Below are 24530 nucleotides of genomic sequence, written 5' to 3' on the forward strand. Positions count from 1 at the left end.
CAACACTTACCTAATCAAGACAAGATAGTTATCAGCACAGATCTCTGGTAGTACTTAATTAATCATGAAGTCATTAGGACCAAACAAGACAGGCAATCTACAAAGGTACTACTTGACCTGCATAATTTAAAAACCCTCTATATCTAACCAACAGAGGTCTGAAACATGGTCCATTAATGAATTCTCAGACCAGTGATCAGTTCAGAGACCCAGAGACCCTGATTGAGTGGAAGCCTTGTACACTGGAGGCAATAACAGAAGTTTGTATCATGATTTTCTCTGTCTTTCCCTTTTCTTACCAGGGAAACTGTACAATGGGAAAAGGAAAATACCAATACCTTGCGAATTTTTGAACTCTTTGAGGTAATGGCTTGGTTTCTGAGGACCTGGAATGCCACTCTAGTTGAAGCGTTCTGTAAGTCAGATGATAAAGGTTTAGGGGTTGTCCAAGATCCATACTTGAGTCTCTTCGTCTAGTTTCTGAGTATTTATTCATGAAGTGATTTATTCAATAATTGGAAGATATATATATATATATACACTCCTCAATCCATGATAAAATGTTAAATCATAAGTAATCCTATACCCATGGGGTAAAAAAAAAAGGAATTATGCTACTATTAATGGTCTGAAAAAAAGTTCAGGGTAGTGATTCCTATCACTTCTCTGTTAACCTTGACCTACTGCATTAGAAACTCTGGAGGTGTTGGTAAGCTGGTAAGCTGGTAAGCTTGTGCTTTAATGGTCTCTCTCAATGATTCTTAACAGGGAGAATACAGATACAAAGCACTTATTGCCCTATCCCAAAAAGGAGAACACATCAGAAGCACATTGCCTTAACCTGTAAGGGCAAGGGTACACATTCCACTTAGCCTGAGAGGTACATAAGTACTTTGCCACAGTCCGGCTGCAGCAGAATAACCGGCGGGTGACAAATAACTTGTGTACGTTGATACAGCAGGAATGGGAGTCATTTATTGTAGGGCAACAGAGCTATTTATACATTTTGCACAGCTTATCTTAATTAGCATAAACTAGATACATCAATCAACCAATAAGGCATCTCCAAACTTAATGGCTCGCTTTTGTTACTTCTCAAACCACTCCCTCTGACATTTTGCCAGGCACCATCCAGACTTGTTTACGAACTCTAACATTTCTCTGGCAAAATACCAGGTGTTATTTTTGACTTATTTACAGACCTTAACAATTCCCCCTTTTGTTTAATTTAAATAAAGACCATAGTGGTTTTTACAGAAACACCATAAATAACCTGCTACAAACAGAAAGTGAGGATACAAAATGTAACAATACCAAGCCAACTTATGGCTCCATGCAAGAAGCCCTTGGAAAAATTATACCAGCAATGACACCGTTAGCAAAGATATTGAGTTACAATTTGTTGTAGATTACAGTTTGTTGTCTCAGTCCAGGTAATGCAGTATCTCAATAGAATAACTCACAGTCCTGGTAAATCACAGTCCAGGTCTGCAGGCAGCTAGCTTAAATCACAGTCCAGATAAGTTCTGCAGGCAGCTAGCTTAGATCACAGTCCAGGTAAGTTCTGCAGGCAGCTAGCTTGATCCGAAGTCTCATCTGTTTGTCAGCCGAAATCTCCTCCGGTTTTCAGCAACACTGGAAATTCTTCCACCCTCGTTTTCACTGGCACTGGGATGAAGGCAGGAACTCCGGATGGCTAAAGGAAATCTTGTAGCATTCTACTAAGAAAACAACCTTCTGAACAATTTAGTACATTATCCCAAGGTTTTTTACATTTGAAATAAGCCTTAATAGTGCTCATTACTCATTAGCTTCCAGGTGTGGGAGAACCATTGTAGTTTAGTTATTGGCATTGAAAATGACCAAAAATCAGGGACGCTGGTAGCGTCTTCTGCCGGCTGTAGTGTCCCAGGCATCCCCGGATGGCCCTTGGGAGTGTCCCGGACTCAAACTGCTACTGGGCACAGGGAGCAAGAGCCTGCTAGACTGTGCCTCCAGGTCAGGTCTAGATTTGGGCTCCCAGCAGTGGAAGAGCTGGCTGCTGCCGCTGCTTGGAAGGTACTTGCTGCACCATGACCCGCTTGCGCACATGGCAGCCGCTGCACAGATTCACGCACCCTCCGGTAACGAAAAGCATTTAGTAATAGCCTTTTGCTGCAACTTTTTTTCTGATAATCCTTTTTTTCCTGAACTTTCTTTTTCTTTTTCTTTCTGACTAGAGTTCCTGGGCTTTTATCAACACATGCCCTAACTATTCTTGGTTTCATTGGGGTGTCTTCTTCCCTTAGTAATTTACTTCTCACCCCTTCCATATTTTCATTGCAAAGACAATACAATACACTTAGACAAAACAAGACACAAACATACTGTATCAATCTTTTCCATTTTCTCGAAATGGCCATTTTTCCTCTCGCCCTATCTGCCTAGGGACAAGCAGATTGCTCCCGTCCTATCTATGGACGGGCAGCTTTTTTTTCGTCACTTACCCCCGAGTGTCCTGGGGCTCCCTGTAACAGGCCACCATCTGCCACAGTCCGGCTGCAGCAGAATAACCGGCGGGTGACAAATAACTTGTGTACGTTGATACAGCAGGAATGGGAGTCATTTATTGTAGGGCAACAGAGCTATTTATACATTTTGCACAGCTTATCTTAATTAGCATAAACTAGATACATCAATCAACCAATAAGGCATCTCCAAACTTAATGGCTCGCTTTTGTTACTTCTCAAACCACTCCCTCTGACATTTTGCCAGGCACCATCCAGACTTGTTTACGAACTCTAACATTTCTCTGGCAAAATACCAGGTGTTATTTTTGACTTATTTACAGACCTTAACAGTACTTCAGATCTATGCCTCTATTTAGTCCATAGATACTTTGTCCCAACATCACCACAGGACATCATTGGGTTGCTGTACTAATGACATCATGCTTTTAGAAACTACCACAAGATATAATTGTACTCAAGTGATATCGTAAGATACAAAACATGGATATTTTCCATGACAATATAGAATTGAACCAATACAGTCAAATTTGCAGGAATCAATGCCCTGGGACATTTTGGGACATCATCACCAAACTTAAAGACAGCTTGCCATACCTTTTATTCCTACCCCTTTTCAATCCTAAACTTAAATATGTGCTATTGGTGGATCTCATGATCTTGAAGATAACAGAGTTGCATGTGTTGTCCCAACTTATTTATCAAGGGAATTGTAAGTTTGAAAACTTTTCTTCAGACTCAGAGAAAGAAGTAGATCTCCAACTGGTCCAGATGGATATTTGGTGCTTGGGACCCAGTAAGTATTCTGTGGAAAATCAGTTGTTAAATGGAGTCTTAGCAAACCAGAATAGAAAAAGCAAAGATAGTTTCCTAATGGGTTAGGATATGCCTTCATAGACAAATAATTATATCTGTTTTGAGAAATAGCTACTGGATTTGCTATGAGCCCTAGTAGTGAGACTACCTACATACAATCTGATCTGCCAACAATGTACAGAGTTTTATGTTATTCATCAAGTCATAACATTGCTCATGTCCAATATCTACTTATATAATTCCTTGTATATATATATATATATATATATAAAAGGAACTCCTTATATAATTCCTTATATAAAGAAGTGTTCTCAAGCAAATCTTGAATGCCCAATGAACTTACAAAAGCAAGTGTATCACCTTTCCAATCTGACTTCTCCTGCCACACTGTTGTCTCTTTCCAACCCAAATTGAGGGTCTTCCAGAGGATGTCTTATGACCACTTAAGAGTGAAGGGAAAACTTCAAGCCTGGTTTGCAAATGCTGTGAATGATAAGCTGTAGTGACATAAATCCATTCATAATATTGTGACCTGAAGTGAGCATCTATAGTGATTCATGGGAAGTGACTAATGGCTCGGTCAGCTTTTCAGAGATAGTAAAGGGAAAAGAGTAGAAGTTGGTGGCAAGATGGGAGGGATGAGTTATGAGAATGAAAATCTCAGAATTGGCTCACATTTAATCCAACATTGATTGCACAATGAAAGGTCCCAACTGTGCCAGGGATTATAGTAATCAGGTGGATGAGATCACTGAGTCGAAGATGCCAATCAGCCTCTTTTGCCCAGTATTTGCTTGCTGTGCTTAATAACAAATACCCATAGTAGCAGGGATGAAGCATGGGCTTAGCCACAAGGACTTTATCTACTACCATTCCACAGCTGAATCCTCATCATGCCATCAACAATGACCAGCACTTATACTTTGATAAGCTGCCATAGCCACCCGGGGTATCAGCCAGCCATCTGGCAGTAAGTTGATTACATTGGGTTCTTTCCATCATGGGTAGAAAATGACTTTCCCTCACTGGAGTAAATATTTATTGTTGATTATTTTTTTCCTACTGACAATCCTTTGCCAGAAACACCATGTGTTGATTTACTGGTCATCGTATTCAGCACTGTGAGATGACATGCAACATTACTTCTAATAAAGAGGACACACTTTACAGTGAAGAAGTCAATAGACTGATGCCCAGGAGATTCTCTGGTTTATACCATTGACCCCGTATCACAAAATTAGCTGGACTTAATATATGAATAGTCAATTGAGGACTTGGTGTGTCAGTGGGAGTCCACACTCAGTAAGGTTTGCAGTCCATTCTATATGGTATTTATTCTTCCATAGTCAGAAAACATGGTTCCAGGGACAAAGAAGAGGAAGTGGGAGTGGAGTTGCATTTCATACTTTATTGCACCTACTGAGGCATCCGTAGAGCAAAACATTTTACCCTCCCTATGACTGGTCTCTAGAGGTTTTAGTACCCGAGAAAGGAAACCCAATCTGGTAAGCCAATATTCTTTCAGATTTTCTGAGTTTTTTATGTTATTAGGCAAATAAATAAATAAATGAAAGGGGCAAGTAATCCAATTATTAAAGAGACTGGGAAGAATATATATGGAATCCCTGGAAATTCCCTAAAAAATGATTAAATTTTTAAATGGCTAAAAGACTTGAAAAGATGATTTTCAGAAGGAGATGTTAAAAAAAAATGATCAATAGGGGCTGGGATTGTAGCTCAGTGGTAAAGTGCTTGCCTAGCATGTGTGAGGGTTCGATCCTCTGCACCACATTTAAAAAAAAAAACAAAAGTAAACGGTATTGTGTCCATCTACAACTAAATTTTAAAAAAAAAAATTAAAACAATGATCAATAAACAGACGAATGAATGTTCTACATCTTTAGTCATGGAATATAAATTAAAACTGTAAGAAGATACCACTAGATACTTAGAAAAATGGTTAGATTTTTTAAAAATAACCCATACAAAGTGTTCATGAGGATTTAAAGCAAATGGGACTATCATGCATTGCTCATAAGAATGTCATGTGTTACAACAGTCTTGGAAAATATTCTGACAGTTTCTTACAGTTGAATATATACTTACCATATGATCTAAAAATTCCACTCCTAGGTAATTACCCAACATAAGTGAAAATGTGCCCATGAAAGAATTGCACATCACTATCCAAGGTGAGCGGAGAAACAAATTATAATATATTTATACAAAGGAATATTATTCAACAATAGGTAAGAACTACTGAAATTAAAAAGTATGAATGAGCACAGAAGAGTACACATTATCATGTCACTTCTGTGAAGTTCTACAACAGGAAAAATTAACAAGATAGAAAACATGGAAACTGACTAAAAAAACAGGAATCTTGGGGAACTTCCTAGATTAGTGAATATGTTCTGTGTTCTCCTGGTTGAGGTAAGTGTTAGTTGGACCTAATGGAACTATTCATTTAAAATGTATGAATTTGATTATACATAAATTATATATCCATTGATCTTTAGTTTAAAAATAAAATGATTTTTCTTTTCTCTTTGACCCATAGTTTTACATTCTTCAGAAGTATGTTAGTCATGATTTGCTTAAGACTCTGGTCCATACCTTATGAAATATTAAGGCAAGGATGTGACAAACCTAGAGGATTTATAAACACAACCAGAGCGCCTGGATTTGAAAACAAACACAGTGACTTAAATGAAGTTTTTTTTTTTTTTTTTTTTTAAAAAAAAAAAAAGGTAATGGGAGATTGTAGCATGATGTTAGATGGGAGCAGTTCTTTACTGTAAGAATGGGAAGAAAGATACAGGTGGTTGTTCAAGAGGCAAAAAAAAAAATGCAATATAATGAATATTCAAAAGAATCTTTTTGACCACCCAGCATTTGAACTCCTTTCTTATGTTTGAAGACTCCTCTGCCCTTATAAACTGGAAGTCTTAAAGTTACATGCTATTTTCCCAGTGCATCTTGCAAATAGGACATGAACATATGACGTGGGCTTAGGCCTGGAATCCAGAGGTGATGATGAGAAGAGAGGCAGAGGCAGTCTGAGTGAGTGTGGGAACTCCAAGTCCCCTTACTAGCATTGGCAGAGGTGCCAATGATGGCTTCTAGGTCCAGGTGCAATGGGTTTGGCAGTGCCATTTCCAACAACTGGTCCCCTATTGTGGAAGCAGGGTTATCCTCACCAAACCAATTAATTTTCATCTGTTGTGATTGACTGTGTGATTCTGAATCTGATTTTCTCAGAATCCTGGTGACTCCATGAGACAGTATGTGTTTATTAAATGGATTTTCTTCTTCAATAAGCAACATTTAATTTTCATTGATTGCTCCTAAAACCCTGACTGACAAGAGAGTTTTGGGGAAATTTCTTAGAGAAAGTGATGCCTGAGCTTTGTCCAAAAAAAAAAAAAAAAAGACGAAATTTACAAAGAAAATGGGAGATAAAGAACAGGGAGGGATCCTGGGGTGAGAAAAATGGCAAGTAGCTAAATGTGAATGGAACATGAATTTCAAAGCAAAGTCACTAACGTTTAACCTAGAAGAGTCAGGCAGGAGAGACAGATAATTTAGGACCTTATGTTATATTAAGGAACTTGAACTTTATCCCATAGTTGATAGAATGCCATTATATGGTTTTCAAAAGCGGATGACATGGTCTCATTTGCATTTTGAATAGATCACACTGGCAGCTATGTGGAGAATGAGTTTAACTGAGATATAATCGAAAGCAAGGAGAGTTTCTAAGCAAGTTCTTTTTGTAGTTCATGTAATAGATGATGAGGAGCTAAGCAGAGCAGTGTACATCTAGAGAGGGTAGAAGAAACACATTTTAGAGATTTTTAAAGGATGAATTAAGAAGAGTAGGTATTTGAAAGCAAGGGAGTAAGAGATAGGGAATAAGAGATCAGGCAAAAGTCTAAGTTTACCCAGTTGATGATGGGGATGTCAACTGAAATAGAATATATCAGAGGAGGATTTCATTTCAGAGAAAATGATAGTCTTTTTGAGTCATGTTGAGATTCAGTATCTGTGGTGTATGTTTTAGTCAGCTTTTTCACTGGTGTAACAAAAAGATGTGACAAGAACAATTTTAGAAGAGGAAAAGTTTATTCAGAGCTCACAGTTTCAGAAATCTCTGTCAATAGATGGCTGGCTTCAATACTCCAGACCCAAGGAAAGCACTTCAGAGCATGGCCACCTCAAATCAGAGAAAGATTTCTGCTCACCAGGAACAAAATATATGCCCCCAAACACATGTCTCCCAATGTCCCACCTCCTCCAACCTCACCCTACCTGCCTACAGCTACCACCTAGTTAATCCCTATTAGAGATAGGGATGTGCAGTTTAGGTTAAGACTCTCATTATCCCTTAATTTCATCTCTAAACTCTCCTGCATTGTCTCACACATGAGCTTTTGGTGGACACCTAATATCTAAACCATAACAGTGTATTCAGGTATAAATACTCAATAGTCATCTGGATAGATGCATCTGAATACAGGTTAGATGACTGGTCTTTGTTTATATAAGAATAGTGAATTGGTAGCTTCAACTCATAATGGTAGATGAAATAACAAAGAGAAGCCTGCAGTGAGCAGGGCTGCCGTGTAAAGTCATGCAGGTTGTGCGTTGCAACCATAGCAGATGATCTTGATGATAAAAATAAATAAAAGCAAAAAGTTAAAAAGACAAACATTATGAGCCAAGGGAAAGATCCTTGTAGCAACCACACTAAAAGAATAGATAAATTAGAACTCTTAAAAAGACAGGTAATAGAGAGGTAAATGAACAATAAGAAAATTGAAATACTTTACCCCAAGACTGGGAAAATAACTATGTTATTTGTATTTGATGGCAAATAATAGCAAAATCATGTCTTAAATAAATGGGGATTTATTAACCCACACAACAAGAAGTCCAGGGGAAGGCAGTTCCAAGCTGATGTGGTGTCCTTCTGTCCTGCTTATCATGGGGCATTTGTTCTTATCATCATAATGTATTGCTTTGCCTCTTCTAACATATCCTCATTCTAATCAGGAAAAGGAAAAAATGGAAGGGGATATAAATTACATGCCCACTATGGCAAATTGATTGCAAAAATATTTCTAATTATTTACCTCTCCCTAAATCCACACAATATATGACTCTTACTTTGCAGATCCTCTCAACAAGAGGTGGAGTCTACTTCCCCACCTTTTGAATCTAGCCTGGCTTTGTCACTTGCTTTGACTAACAGAATGCCACAGAAGTGGTGATGTGCCAGTTCCTGGTTGTCAGTGCTTCGGGTATAAGCATAAGTCAGCCTGCTAGAAGACGACACTGTGGATCTCAGCCAGCTGTCAGTCAACTCCCAGAAGCAGGACTCTCCTATTGACCCCAAGTTGACCACATAAGGTCTTCTGCCAAAGCAGAAGAACCACTCAGCTGAGCCCAGACTAAATTGCTGATCTATAGAATCATGACCTAAATAAGTGCTAGTTGTTTTAAATCTCTTGATTAGAGTAGTTAACTTTGTTCCAAATGATAATCCTTGTAGAATTTTTTTCCCCTTTAAAAATTGTTTCAGAAAACTTTTAGGTAAAGATGACACTTTCTGGTTCTTTTTGACATTCTTCGTTTTTCTAGAGTTGATTTCTAGATTGATGTTTATGTGAGCTTCAAATAATGATTTTTTTCTTCCTACCTTTTATACTTCTTATTTTATACTTATTAAGGGAAAATCTCTAGAACTCTGTGAAATCGTGGAGAAAAATCATAAAGCTGGACAAAATTTATGATCAATTTTAAAAAAATAAAGAAACTTTTGGAGTGATGGTCATTTATAGGGGGTTATGAATACACAGATGTATTCATTTGTCAAACTGCAAGCTTGAAACATGAGCATTTTCTTGTATGTTATTTATCTCTTTTCTAAGTTTATTTTTAAAAGTAGTTGATGATACTGAAAATTCATTTCTATTTCATTTTGCTTTTCTTTCTCAACGCCTGTCCTCTTTGTCCCTCACTGTGTCTACTAGTTTCCTAGGACTACTACAACAAAGTTCCAAAAAGTGGATGGCTTAAAACAATAGAAATGTATTGGCTTATAGTTCTGAAGTTTAGAAGTCCAAGATTAAGATATCAGCAAAGTTGGTTCCTGCTGAAGGTTGTAAAGCTTCTGGTGGTTCCCGGGCAATCTTTAGCATTCCTAGGCTTCTAGAGGCACCACCCCAGTCTCCACCTTCGTGATTACATAATGTTCTCACGGTGTGCATGTCTGTTTCTTCACATGGCATTCTCATTTTAAGGACACTAGTCCTGCTGAGTTAGAGGCCCATCCTAGTCTAATATGACCTCATCTTATTTCCAAATAGGAGGTACTGGGAATTAGGACTTTTGTTTATTTAACAAATAAATATTAAGGAGACAAAATTCAACCTATGAATTTATACTTTCAGTTTCCTTCATTGTGCGCCTTCCTGTTTAGCCATTATTTTACCAATACTTTATTTTTCTGTTCTATTTCCCCTATTCCCCAAGCTCTGCCCTTATTTTTAGTCTTGTTTATTGGTCTCACCATTTCTTCCTTGAACTCTTTTATCTCTTCTTTGGGCTCTCATTTTAGGAAAACAATATTTCTGTAATGTTTTAGTCATAATTTCATTCATGATATTGGATTATTTTCTCATATGTGTTTTCATTTAAAATTGTTTTGTTTCTATTTTAGAATAATTTTGCATAGCTCCAATATTAGTTTGTTTATTGTTTTTGTTCATCTTTATATGGAATGATATCTTCCTGTAACAACTATTAGGAGGTTCATGTGGGAGATGACTAAGCAGCATTTGGTTCATTTAGTAGTGTGGCATTAAATTTCATGTGACACTTGAATTACAATTATATTTTTGCTTCTACTTTTCCCATTTAGTAGGGATTAGCAGCAGCAGAGCATGACATTTCCATTTTTTCCTTCCATGATGTCAGACTAAGAGTTTATTTCTTACATATCTGTATGTCTTTGAAGTATAATGCATGTTCATGAACACTCTATAGCTAGGCTTCACAAGATACCCTTAGTTTAAATTAAGGTATCTTCCTTCTCATGAATGCATCTTCAACTGTGGAGAATATTTTATTTCTTCAACTCATTCTTCCTAAGAATTGCAGCAATTTTCTCTCTATTGTGCCCATCAAGATCATAAGTAGATTTTTTAATCCAGTGGAGTAAAATTTCCAAATTCCTCATGACTCTAGGAAAACGTGAAAGAAAATATAATAAATGGGGTATGGCATATTGTCTTATACATTTTGTTACCATACTTCAAAGATTCTAAAACTTTTATTCATATGCTAACATCTCTGAAGTTAGACTACATCTTAAAATCAATGGAATTACAAATTGCTAACAGTGTTGTGACATGCTTGTCATGACTGGTACACAAGTGAACTTGGTCACTGCTGTTCATATTATTATCACTATAGTAGAAACATTGCTGATGCTCTATGCATTAATTTAATTGACATATAAAGTATCCTCAAAATGAATACATTGGTTAGGCATGAAAATGTTATTAAGTACACAGAAAGGCATGGAAGCAGTATCTCAGGGTATCAATTTAATATTAGTGAGGAAAATAATAACTGTTGAATGTTCAACTGGATTTTGATATTTCCTTACAACAACAACCAAATGCTTTCTGAGCCTAAGGAAAAAAGGATGGTATCCACAAGTAGGTGAGTCTCTGCTGCATTTTATTATTACGACTTATGAAGAAGGATTACCTAGCTTTAATTCATACTGACTAAGCAGTGCAACTGGAGGTAGGAGAAATTTTCAAATACTTCAGAATACATTAAAGTAGTTCCAAACTAGTGAGAGGCTGTGTGACCCATTCAAACTATGCAGGACTATCCGTAAGTCATCAGATATCAATTTGCTAGAAGTTTCCTGCTGTCACATTTGTTGGTGCAATTTTACTGTATTAGAGATGAAGAGCTGAAGAGCTTCCAATCATCATCAATTTCTCTTCTCTTTCTACTCTTGTTTGAAATGCATACTCTTTCTTTTTTTCTAACCCATCCATACTTTTTGTTCTTCTCTTGAGCATATAAATCTTACAAACTCTACCAACTGAACTATCTTTATTTCTGAAAATATTTACCTTGGTTTAAACCATTTTTCTTTTGTGATCTGCCCTGTCCTTATTTTTTCAAATGTTATAGTTAACATGTAGTATAATTATAGGTGATTAATACTAAAATAAAATAAACCATTTAAGAAAGCAGAAAAAATGTAAGAATTCTACTCACACATTCTTCATTTATTTCCAAGGATTTTGATATGGTCCACGGCAGAACAATTGAATTGCTTATCTACATGTAGCTTTTCTTGTAGATATTCTAATTTTCTAAATATTGTTTTAGAAAAACTCTGTTATTCTCTCTCTCTCTCTCTCTCTCATACCTTTAACTCCTGTTGAAACTCATATCACACTTCATCTTTTTTAAAAATTTATTTATTTATATGCGGTGCTGAGGATCATCAAATCCAGGGCTTCATGCGTGCCAGGAAAGCACTCTACCACTGAGCCAACAATCCCAGCCCCTCACACTTCATCTTTTTGAAAAGTTATTCACTCTAGGGACCTGTAGAAAAAAGGTGATCATTTTTGCTCCAGGAAAGCTGGGATGTGTCTCTGAGATTTTATGTCATTGTAAACACGGTTCAAAAAATGAAATATCTTTCATTGCCCTTTCCCATGGAAGCTCTTGTCTTTACCATGCTAATACACTTTCTGTATTACTCTAACTAGTTTGTTTCATCTTTGTAAACTCATCTAGGAAACTAAAAGCATTCTACATCTATAGGAGCCTCCCAAGTGTTCTCAAGGTTATTAGTTTCCCACAACTAGTTCTAGTCATAGCCTGGGTATTTGTCATTCGCTCCCACTCATGTGAGACTTCTCTTCTGAGTCTTGCATTATTTTCTTTCATTCCACCCAAGTCTTCACAAAGCACATTCATTTTAATTCTCGTTATCTGGGTTGTCAGCCCAAACTCACAATAGTATGGAGCCTGTAAAAGATGGCCTCACTTTTGTGATGTAGCCATCTTTTCAAAAAGACTCTACAGAGTTAAGGAGAGCTACAAAAATCTGCCTGCCTCTCATTCATTTCAGTCACTTTCATAATACCAGAAAACTCTTTCCTATTTTAGAAGTTGAATTTGAATAATTGTGCATGACATTAAAGTTACTGCCTTTACCCTGCATCTATTTTCTGTACCTACATTCATCACTATTTGCCCTTTTCTTTAGGAGAAAGATTTATATTTTGGGAATCGCATGAGAGTGGTTACATGGTTCATTACTCTGATGGAAACATGCTTTCGGTGGATGAGGACGCCTCCTTCCTTATCTCTGGGTGCAGACAAGTTCTTTCCATTGGTAGAGCTCTGTTCCACCCTCCATTCCCTTTCACACAGCCTGCTTGTCTTTCTTCCATTAAATTTATAAGAAAACAAATTCCTAATGACATTTAAATGTATGTGAGGAAGAGCTCTCTCTAAATGCACATTTATATACTTGTAACAAAAAATCAGAAAGTAAAAAAAATAATAGTTTTGAAATTTGTTGAAGAACTTCTTTTAAAGCTTTGAATAGGTAAAAATATTCATGCTTTGCTCAACTTTCTAAAATTACATAGGGATGGAGATGTACCTCAGTGGTAGAGTACTTGCCTAGAATTTGTGATGCCCTGGGTTTGATCCCCAGTACTAGGAAAAATAAAACAAAATTACACAAGTGTCTTATTTACCAAAGAACTCCACTCTCTCAGCTAATGTATTATATAAAAAAATATTAATAACACTGGTGACATGAAATTGTCAACTCTTCCCAATCCTAATGGAAAGTGCCAGTCAAAAAGACATAGCATGACTAACTATAGTGTGAATGAAATAAAATGAACAAAATACAGCCAACTATAAAGATAGAAATTTGATTTATTATATATTGGAAAATATTTGTCATTTATTCCCTGAAAGCTGTTTCAATTTCAATATAACCATAGCACAGTAAAGAAACACCACAGAACAAAATATGAGGAAAAAAATACCAATGTAATAAAACACCCAGTGAAATAACTCAACCTAAGTCAAACAACATACAATGGGAGTTGGGTCTGTCATACCCCTTAAAGTGTTTCCAAGGCTCAGTGAATGTCAAAATGAAAAGTCTGTTATTTGGGACATTGGAGAAAAAAAAAGGGAGAGGAGAATCAGACTTGTAGAAGGGAATGCAAATATTTTAAATTAAAAAAAAACTTAAAATTAAGGCCTTGTAGCACAGCAACAGTAAATTCACTCCAATGTTACAAGTGGGCCTATCTTTACAAGGGATGACTCAGAGCAAAAATGTTGCTTTCGTGACATTTTTAAATAAAGAAAAGGTGGAGAGTGCAGATAGTTTGAGGATTTTTCTCATTAATTTGGCAATCATTCTTTTTTCAATTTTAAGAGTAAAATATTACATGGCTGATTTATGCTCCCTGTGCCTGAGAAAGGCTTGTTGATTTGTGAATTTCACAAAAAGGTGAGTATGTTTTATATTAATATATTTAAATGTTGGTATGAATTAAGTTTTATTATACCAATCAATTTCCTAGAGAGAAACCTTCTAATATGCTGCCTGGAATGGGGAGAGGACATGGCAGTAGAAGTATAATCTTGGCTTCCAGACCTCTGGAAGTCAAACAGGGCCTCATCCTTAGTGTGAGAGGAATGTTCATGTGGCTTTACTATAAGGAGAGAATATATATTGAAAACAAACTATGGGGGGGCGTATAAAGTAAAAATGTTTATTTTATTCATGTGATCAAAGTTAAATTGTTATAAGCTTAAAAATCTGTTATAATGATGGTTTATGTAAGCTTCATGGTAACCACAAAGCAAAAACCTATAGAGATAAATGAAAGATTAAAAAAAAGAATGAAAGCATAGCACTAGAGAAAATCACCTAGCCACAAAGGAAAATAGTAAGAAGGAACAAAGAAGCTACAACACAATCACAAAATAATTAACAAAATGGCAGTAGTAAGTCCTACTACTGGGTATATATCCAAAGGATTTGGAATCAGTTTATCAAAGACAATCTCAAAAAAAAAAAAAACCAAGTGCCAAATGTTTTCTCTGATATAAGGAGGCTGATTCATAGTGGGGTAGGGAGGGGGAGCAAGGGAGGAATAGATGAACTCTAGATAGGGCAGAGGAGTGTGAGGGGAAAGGAGTGGGGCTGCGGTTAGAAATGATGGTGGACTGTGATGGACATTATTATCCAAAGTACATGTATGAAGACACAAATTGGTGTGAATATACTTTATATACAACCAGAGATATGAAAAATTGCTCCCTATACATGTAATAAGAATTGTAATGCATTCCACTTTCACATATAAATATAAAAATTAATTTAAAAAAAGACTTATCTGCACCCTCATGTTCACCACTGTATTATTCACAATAGCCAAGATATGGAATCAACCTAAGTATCTATCAACAGATGAATGGACGAAGAAAATAAACAGTATTCCAACAGTGGATTACTATTCAGTTCCTGTTATTTGCGACAACTTGGATGAGCCTGGAGGACTTTATAGTAAATTAAATAAACCAGACACAGAGAGACAAATGTTATTTGAAACATTTATATATGGAATCTAAAAAAGTTGAAATCATAGAAGCAGAGACTAGATTGGTGATTTTCAAGGGGTGCTAGTCAAAAAGACATATCATGACTAACTATAGTATGAATGAAATAAAATGAACAAAATATAGCTAACTACAAAAATAGAAATTTGATTTATTATATATTGGAAAATATTGTCATTTATTCCCTGAAAGCTGTTTCAATTTCAATATAACCATAGCACAGTAAAGAAACACCACAGAGCAAAATATGAGGAAAAAATACCAATCTAATAAAACACCCAGTGAAAAAACAGTGTGGGGAAGCATTAGTCAAAGGACACAAAAGTTCAGTTAGGTAGAAAGAATAATTTTAAGAGACCTGTTATACATCATGGTGACTATAATTAATAAAATCACTGAGTAGATTTTTTGTTCTCATTCCCCAAAATGTATGTGAAGTAGTGCTTATGTTCATTAGTGTGATTTAGTCATTCCATAAAGTATATATTTCAATCATGTTGTATCAGAGAAATGTATACATTTTTAATGTGTTGACTCAATTTTTTTTAGATTAAGTGGTTGTGGTATGAAGATTTCAGGTTGAATCAGAATCCAAATCATAATTTGAGCTAATAAGAAACATGACCTACTATTGTTTTAGTTTTCTACTGCTGCTGAATCAAATTATCACAAATCTATCTGCTGAAACCACATAAAATTATTAATATCTGAAGGTCAGTCATCTGATATGGCTCTCAGTATGCTAGGATCAAAGTTTCAGGCAGGAATGCATCCCCTTCTGAAGGTTGTGGGGAGGAATATGTTTCACTGATGTTTTCCAATCTCTACAAGCCGCCTGCATTCTTTGGCTCATGGCCCCTTTCTCCATCCTTAAAGCCAGCAATGGCGTGATAAGTCCTTCTTCTATCACTTTAGTTCTTCCATCATTGCATCTCTTTCTGTCATTTCTTCTGCCTTTCTTCTTTTTTAAGGACCCTTATAATTACACTGGGGCTATCCAAATCATCCAGGATAATCTCCCTATCCTAAAGCCAGTGGATTAGTAACCTTAATTCCATTTTCAATCTTAATTTCTTTTGCCATGTAAAATAACAGATTCTAGAGAATAGAACATGACTACCTTCAGGAGGCCTTCCATAAGTCTTAAGAGTGAATTACTGACAGAAATAGATAGGCCATCATGGTTCCAGCAAAATAAACCAGTTTACGGCAGAGTTGCAGTTCTAGTGAAGAAACAGAATGCAAATTTAGAACTAAAAGAGATACCTATCATCAAGCCTGGGAACCCACAGAGGGAATTGGAGAGATATTTATGTTGTGTGGGGATAACTACAAAAATAAGTATCCATGTTGGCTCATTCTGTTTGTGTTTAGATGCTAGTTCCTCCTCAGTCCTGGCTTATCACCACTAGCCCCAAACCAAGCAAAGTAAATCAGGATAGAGGAAGAGATCAGGAGCTTCTATGCTGAAAGGAAAATGAAGACTGGAAAATAGTTTTTTGTTATTTACTCTCAAGGAAAAAAACACATAGTTCATAAAAAAAAATTTTATAAACCTGTAACAGTTTGTGTAGCATCTTCCCAAAATTATACTTCCCTTCCCATTCTTTGGTGAATGGTAAAGCATGGGAGAACAGCTTTCTTTCATTATTCCCAACAACTCCTTCTTCACACTGTGGGTTTTTATGGGATCTTTTTGGTTAACTCCACCCAAATGACTTCAAGTTATTGGCTTTGACTATGCTTTCACTGGACAATGGTTCTCATAAATACATAGGCATTGCCTTCACTTTACCACTACCAAATGGACTCTTTCTTAGACACAGATAAATTCTGGAATTGGGCTAAAGATTTTCCTCATTTCCTGGGATATTTCCTGAGGATAACTGGCTTCTCCCATTGAAAGGTAAAAACACTTGACTTTTTTAACTTCTCTCTGGCTTATATGCACGTAAAACTGGTTGGTTTAATCCATCATGTAGTGATGTTTCAAAATGACGGATGACATATATAAGAATATGCACTATGAAACCTAAGTATGCAGTAGGCTGTTCCATCTAGGTGTGTTAAAGTAATATTCTTCCAATGACGAATTCACTTAATGTTTCATTATTCAGACTGTATCCCCATAGTTAAGTGATGCTTGACTGTAATTGGTTGAGTGGCCCTTCCCAAAGGGACATTTCTGCTTGTAGTAAATTAAGTCCTGTGTTAGGAAGTCTTTTCCTCTCCCCTTCTTGCAGATGACAAAAGAACTAAAACCATAACAAACATTTTAAATGTTAAATTATAATTATGAAAGTTCTTATCAGGTTAAAACAATTGGCTGGTCTAATAAGATGAATTCCCTCCCTTGTTCCACCCCCTTTTAAAGAAATCAATTTATTCAACAAAAGTCAAAGACAAATCAAAATATAGTTTAGCTGTAGCTTATTTGGAAAATATTCAGGGGCAGTGAACTCAGTTACATTTAGCAGTGTAAACTGGCTTCCAGGAAAGCAAGGTCAGTCTCAGTCCATATTGCTAAAACCATGTTATCCAGTCTGAGTTTGGAAACCGTGCCCCTCCAGTTCCCCAAGTGATTTACAAACTATTGTCTGGCACTTGATTTGGGGCACACCAGTGGAGAATATTTCAGAGAAGAATGGCCATCAACTGATGTGTAAGTGTCTAAAGAAATTGGAAACGATAAAAGATTTGGAGAGATGTAACAACTCTTCAGATCTTATAATGTTTGAACGGTTCCAAACCCTTAAGTAGGAACCTCAGAAAGACAAATTGTGCCATAACATCTAGTAGTGAGGGATGTTCATAGCTATAGTGTCAGATGACATCTCTCACAGAGGATCTAAGCTACAGCTGGGAGGTTAACTAAATGACTTTGAAGTTACTATAATCCCACAGACCCTTCAAGTTAGTGAAATCCAGGCAGTCTCAGCCTTCATCAAAATTGTACAAAAGGTATAGCTGGTCATTGAAACCCTCAACCAATCCTCCTGGCATGACCTTACATAAATGAGTTCTGGAGCTCAACATTTGTCACTTCTTGGGTACTCAATGTCCTCTGTACCACTGGCCCTCTACAGATAAGCTCTACTGAGTTTCTTACATGGAAATGATTATCAGTGTGTGCGTCTTGAGTTTCATTTCTGCATCTCTTGCATCTCTTTGGTCTGTTTCATATTCCATAGGCTCACCTTTTGACTCCTGCTCTTGGTGTGGCCTCCAGCATCTGAGAACGCAAGCTGACAGCACTTCCCCTCAGTTCCATCATGAATCTCTTCCTCCTGCCTCCCTCTCCACCACCACCTTCTGGGTGCCCACAGAAAGTTCCTCAGCCTATTTCTGGGCAAACTTGAAAGTGAGAGAGAGTCAATACCCCCAAGGAACATTCACCAATGAAGAGCAGAAGTTCCATCTTACATCCTTTGAGTGAATAATTTTGGGGTGAATTAGAAATAGCTCCCCAGATATTCCCAAACCGCTCAATCTTCAGTCAGGGAAAAGTTTGATAATACATGCTTGGATTATTTTTTTCTTCTTCTTTCCCTGTCCTTTACTCCTATTCCTTGGAATCATTTCCTAAAATCAATGATCTGCATGTTAGCTCTTGTCTTAGATTTGATGTATTAAAGAGTCGTAGCCTAAGGCTATTTCTACTTCTATGAGATTTTGGACATTTACCCATTTCTTTCTTTAAAGAATTTTGAGACATTGGTTAACAGATGGCAGAAATTTTCACTGCAAATATAGCTACTTAATCTGTTTATGAGGCCAATCCAACTATACAGCTAACATTCATGGATAAACTATCAATAAGAATTCTGCATTGACTTCTTCCCTTAGCTATGTTCCATCACAGGAAATATCCAAAAGATATAAATACAACTGAGAGCAATGGACCACTTTTTCTTGGCAAAATCTGAAAGCACATAATGCAATCTCCTTTGGAAATACTTGTATCATCAGAGAAAATTTTGTGAAAGAGCCAGGAAATAAAGCTGATTTGAGGTTGAAAAGAAACTGATCTCATCAGAGAGTCACATACTGCCTGGATTTTTAAAAGCAAAATATTTGTTTTTCTTAAAAATCTCATATCATAAGCCTTGAGTAATTCATGCAATTATAATACTCTACATCCTAAATGAGATTTCATGGCCCTTCATCCAAGAGAAACAAGCCTTAGAATAATTTTACTTTGAAGTCCCTCAGTAACATAAAATTTAATTCACAGAATCACATTATTACTCAGGGAATCGATAATTTTTTCAATAAATGAGTTTAACAAAAAGATTTAATTTAATCTCCAAGTTTATGAGGGTAATTTTTGCTTGTTTCCTACAACTATTACCATACTCATTTCAGGTTAACTGCATGAATAATATCACTAAACTGTTTCTAATGATTGATCTATGTAATAAAAAAATTCCTATATACTCCATTCCTTGGATAAAATTAAAGAGCTTTGCCAGCATTAGTCAAAGTCCCACAATTTGTACCATGAAATGCTCAAAGCAGTCAGTCCTCAATCCCCATGAGAACACCCAGTTTGTGTAAAACCCCTGTGCTTCAAAGTAGGTAAAGATACAGAGTAGGCAGGATTTTCACTGGAATCTTCTCACCTCTCCTTTCCCCTCCTGCAGATCTTCCCATCACCCAGTACTCTCTGGATTTTTGGCTTCTCTGCTCCTTTTAACCTCTCCTTTCTGATTCCTCCACTTCTTGCCTCTTCCCCACCCCACCCTCCAACAGTGCTCACCTGTTTAGCATGTCCTTCTTTTGTGCTACTATATAGGAGAACCCTCTGTTTAAAGGCACAAATTTCCTCCTTCCAACAGAGTTACTAAGGATAAATGAAAGAGAAACTCCATGATCTCAAGATCAGTATTTTGGAAGGAGGCATTGTTCTTTGACAAAAATCAAAGTGTCAGACTATTGTGTGGTCTTCTGTTTAGGACTCCTCTCCGTGATTCTATAGTATGCCCAATGTAAAAGGCACTTGGATCTTTTGTCAAGTCTCCTTCCTGTTTAAGAAGCTGAACAAATGCACAGGGCCCCCAGGGAAATTGCAAAGCATGAGGTTATAGATAGCAGAGCTGACATCTTCTATCATTCCCTTCTTGACATCACAGCCCATGGCTGTGGAAGAAAAGTGGTTGCAATTTTCAAACTCTCTCTCTCTTTCTCCTCTGCTAAACATTAACCAAATCAAATACTCTCAGAGCACAAATAAGGTAGCAAGCTCCAGGTCTCAAATATTGGGAAGACAAACCTATTTAACTTAGATGACTTGAATAACTGTCCCATATTACTAAAACAAACAATCATTTCTCCTCCTGACAGATAAAGTCTTGACATTTGGGGACTGAATTGAGTTTCTGTTTCCTGTACTTGAGATTTCCAGCTCATGTGGGTGCTTGTCTTGGCAATCTCCAACTTCACTTTTATTATTGTAGACATACATCATCTGATTTTAGATTTTAAAATAAATCTTTCAGAAGACCAACCACGTGTTCTTTATTCCCTTTGGAATCCAAAGATGTGAGAAACAGAAGAGACACTCTGTGTGTTGTAGCTGAGAAGACAGAGAGCCAGAATTTTTAGTTGATATGCCTGTAGCTAGAAGTAGACCCTAAGAGATCACATCTTTTGTACAGATCTCTGTGAAACTCATGGCATCTCCATGAAAACAGACGTCCTTTTTGGTAAAACGTCTTAGCAGAATCTTTTGGCACATGTTAATGACTCACCATCCATCAAGGAGTGTCCCTGACTTTTGCATATTTTACCCCTGCAGTCTTTGCTCTAAACTATTTCTTATTTTATTTTTATGTGGTGCTGAGGATCGAACCCAGTTTGTATAAAATTCTCATCATTTTATTTCCCCTTATAAAATCTCCTACTCTTCTCTAGGGACATTGAAACAGTAAAAGTTGCCTTTTAGATTTTAAGATTCCCCTAAGGCCTCATTCATTGCTTTATACAATAAAGATTTAAAGAGAACTGCACATCCTGGGAGTTGGAGAGATGAAGGGCCAGAGGCCTCATGAAATAATCACCCTAAGGTGCTGCAGGATAGTGGGCATGATCTATGAGTAAGTAAATAATCTAAATACAATGGGGGAAGTGCTATAATAAAGATATATTTATTGGTGTCTTGGGACCTCTCTACCTTCTCATCCTTAGGAATAATTCTTAGCTTACTCAGGAAAATTCAGCTAGATTGATTTGAAAGGACATTGCTTTTTTTTTTTTTTAAGGGCTAAAGCCCTATATTTTCAAATAGATAATCTTTGAAGTTCTTTTAAGATATGTAAGTAAAATAGTTTGGTTTCCTAAATATGGGACCTAAGTATGATCCTTGCCCTGTAACTAATACAGTATGTGTAAACTGCTCTTCTTTTGATTTAAATATCCTACACTTTCAAAAATAATCTTAAATATGAGCAATGGCAGAACATATAAAATGCAAAAATAATGAAAAACTTAAAAATAGAACTGAAATAACAGCCCAATTCACTTTCAATAAAACACTAAAGTATAAACCAATGCATTTCAAGTACATTTAAATGATCACCCATATACATCTAGTATGTTTTATTCCAGTTTTGCAAAGTGCATTGCTATTAGGATGTTTTGATATATAAATTATGATGGAAATGAGTGTAATAGGAAAACATGAAAATCTCAAGAGTTGCTGAAAAAGTCTCATAACTTGCAACATACGTTTTTGAGGGAAGAAGTGTGTTAAAAAAAAAACGAGGAATAAAAGTGCCATTCTTCAACATGAATTTTAAAAACATCTATCTTAGTGATTACACATTAGAAGCACTTCTATCAAAATCAGGAACAAGAAAATTACACCCATCATCGGCTATTGCTAAGTTATGCAATGCTTCCATAGAAGTTATGGCTAATTCAATAAAACAGAGAGCAAAAACAGAAGTATAAGTGCCTTTTCTTCATAGCACTCATTACATTTGTAATTAAATAGTGAATTATGTAGTCTCTTGTTATCTTCCCTGTGAAAATAGAACTTCATGAGAATAGGAGCCTGCCGCGTCCGGCTAACGGGAACCGAGTCCGGCAAGAGACGTCGAGGTTAAAAAATAAAAAAAATAAAAATCACAGGACACCAAGGTTCTTCATCCAGGAGGAGGCATGTGTGCCGTTTATTATCCAAGTTTTTTCCCTTATATACTTTCTATAACTGCAGTGGAAATTTAGCCAAAACAGGGGAGGAATAACACCTGCTACTCTTGGGTTACCGTGACCGTCCCTTATCAGAAAGCTCCGAGAAGGCCAAGATGTTCCCAAAAAGGCACATATGTCTGAGGCAGATAAACATGAAACCGCAAGCCTGCATCACAACCCTGTGAGCTGGCCACTTTGACATGCAGAACAAGAAACTCGGGGCTGAGCCCCAGGGGCCAGGGAAGGCCTGCCACCAGCAAGTCCCCCTCTTTAGTTTTTTGCATGTCAAAGGGAATCAAGTAGCCCCTGTCTTAGGTCGTCCACCGCCCCTGCACTGCTTACCCGTCTCTGGGGAGGCCCCATTCCCCTGGCTTAGGTTGCAGTGCAAGCGTGGAAGTTGCCCGTCACTGGGTACTACAAGATCAGCTCTTGTCCTAGTAAATGAACACTTTTCAGTTAGGATGTCATGGCCAGCAGGACACAACTGCGGATCCCAGTCATAATCTTTGCCAGTGGGATAGCTATGACCAGGGAGCTTTCTGAACGTAAGGGTCTGGGATGACGGCACCAAGTCAGCAGGGTAATTAGGGACCTGGGCAAAAGCAGGCACATAGGAGGGCTCGGGTATTGGCTCCTGTGCAGCTACATCTCATCTCCGGATGGGTCGTAAGTACACCTCGTGGGCGGAGTCATCCATCTCCAGGCGTTGATAGTGAACCTGTATTGGCTTGGAGGTTAAAATGTTAATCTGGTCCTTAATGAATTGAGTTATCCTATTTGCAACAGTCTGGCATAAGGTCAAGCAGTAGGTATTGTCTGCGATTTCCACTGTATTAAGTATTGCTATAACATTGGTGGTGGGCCCTTGCATTATATAAACCAACTAATGTTAAGAGATATCAGGAATAGAGATGATTAAGATGAAAGACTAAGAGGTAAGAGGGTAGAAAACTCTTTGCCATTTCAAGAAGTGAATAGGGAAAATGCAGTGGTGTTATAGGATGGGTTGCTTATGAAGAGGGAGGAGAAAAAAGTAGAAGTGAAAATTCAAAGAAGAGTGAAAGAGAACAGTCAAATTTGGCTGTTAGCAAAGGAAAAGAGAAAGAGGGAAACATGGAAAGAAGAGTAGTGAACAAGACAGTACAAAACAAAATTGAAATTCACTAATCAAAAACCCTAACCCTCAAAAAGCAGAGCAAGGAAAAAGGTCCCAATGTTGCAATCAAAAGAAGACTCAGTAAGGGCCCCAGGAGGGGAAGAAGGTAGGGCAGGAACCCATTCATCCCAGTCCAAAGAGGGTTCTCAAATAATTCTTTTCTCTAGGTCTTCTTGAAGCTCCTTGATTTTAGTGCGAACTATGCCCGATTTATTGGCATAGAAGCAGCACCTTTCTCCCAAAGCCAAGCAAATCCCTCCCTGATTGGTGGTCAGCAGATCTAGGCCTTGCCTATTCTGAAGGACTACTTCTGCCAAAGAGTCAATTTGGTCTTGTAGGTCCCCAATAGTGCCAGATAGGGTCTGCACATCATCTATAAGCTGCTGAGATAGACGGCGGTAAGAATGTATTGCTGTACCCAGTCCAGCTGTTCCTGTGCCCACAGCAGCCATTATCCCCAGTGTGGCGAGTAGCGGTAGAGCCTGTATAACTTGCCTGTGCCTTTTTACTAGGGTGTCTAGACTGGGAATAGGTAAGGGCTCATCCCCAGGGACAATGGTTGTTATATCAGGGAGGAGCAAGGTGAGGACACAGACACCTGTCCAATTTGCAGGGAGTTGGGAGAAGGCGGAGTTCCCACCACACATAAAAACAGTGCCATTAGGGGGACAGAGGGCTGGAGTGGGTGAGAAATAGTTCTTGGTTATTGAGATTGACCGGTTTCCAAAGGAAGTCACTCCAACATCAACATCATAGGTGTTATTTTGCATCATACCCAGGAGACATTCTGTGAAAGTGCCCATAGGTTGGACCTTGAAAGGCAGCCCGGGCTGGCAGGTCTCATCATCAGATATGGTGGCATTGATAGGAACCGCCACGGGCATGACTGCCCCTGTTGTGATGCAGAGCCAGCAGTCACTAGCAAGCGTGGGATCAGAGTTGTTAAGTAAGAAAAGGGTGGTTTTTTAAGATATCCCACGTATTGGCATCCAGATCTGGGAGCTGAGACTTAGGCAGCACCAAGGGGTGGTATATGAGGTCAGGGACCTGTGGTTTCAAGAGCTTGATAACTTGAAGATGTTTAACAGAATCAGTAGGTTCCCCCCCCCCATCAGAGATCCCTGTAGGGGCTGCAGTGGGCCAACAGAAGGGC

General features: G+C 37.5%; 1 protein-coding gene across 1 annotated transcript; it reads right to left on the bottom strand.

The window, feature by feature from the left end:
- Positions 1-22870: 22870 nt before the first annotated feature.
- Positions 22871-24261, bottom strand: LOC144249633 (syncytin-B-like). Its single transcript, XM_077791743.1, is given in 3 exon segments — positions 22871-23008; positions 23403-23532; positions 23534-24261. Coding segments are annotated over 3 exon segments (996 nt in total).
- Between the last annotated feature and the right edge of the window lie 269 nt (positions 24262-24530).

This window comes from Urocitellus parryii, chromosome 12 (assembly GCF_045843805.1).
Source record: "Urocitellus parryii isolate mUroPar1 chromosome 12, mUroPar1.hap1, whole genome shotgun sequence".
NCBI lineage: Eukaryota > Metazoa > Chordata > Mammalia > Rodentia > Sciuridae > Urocitellus > Urocitellus parryii.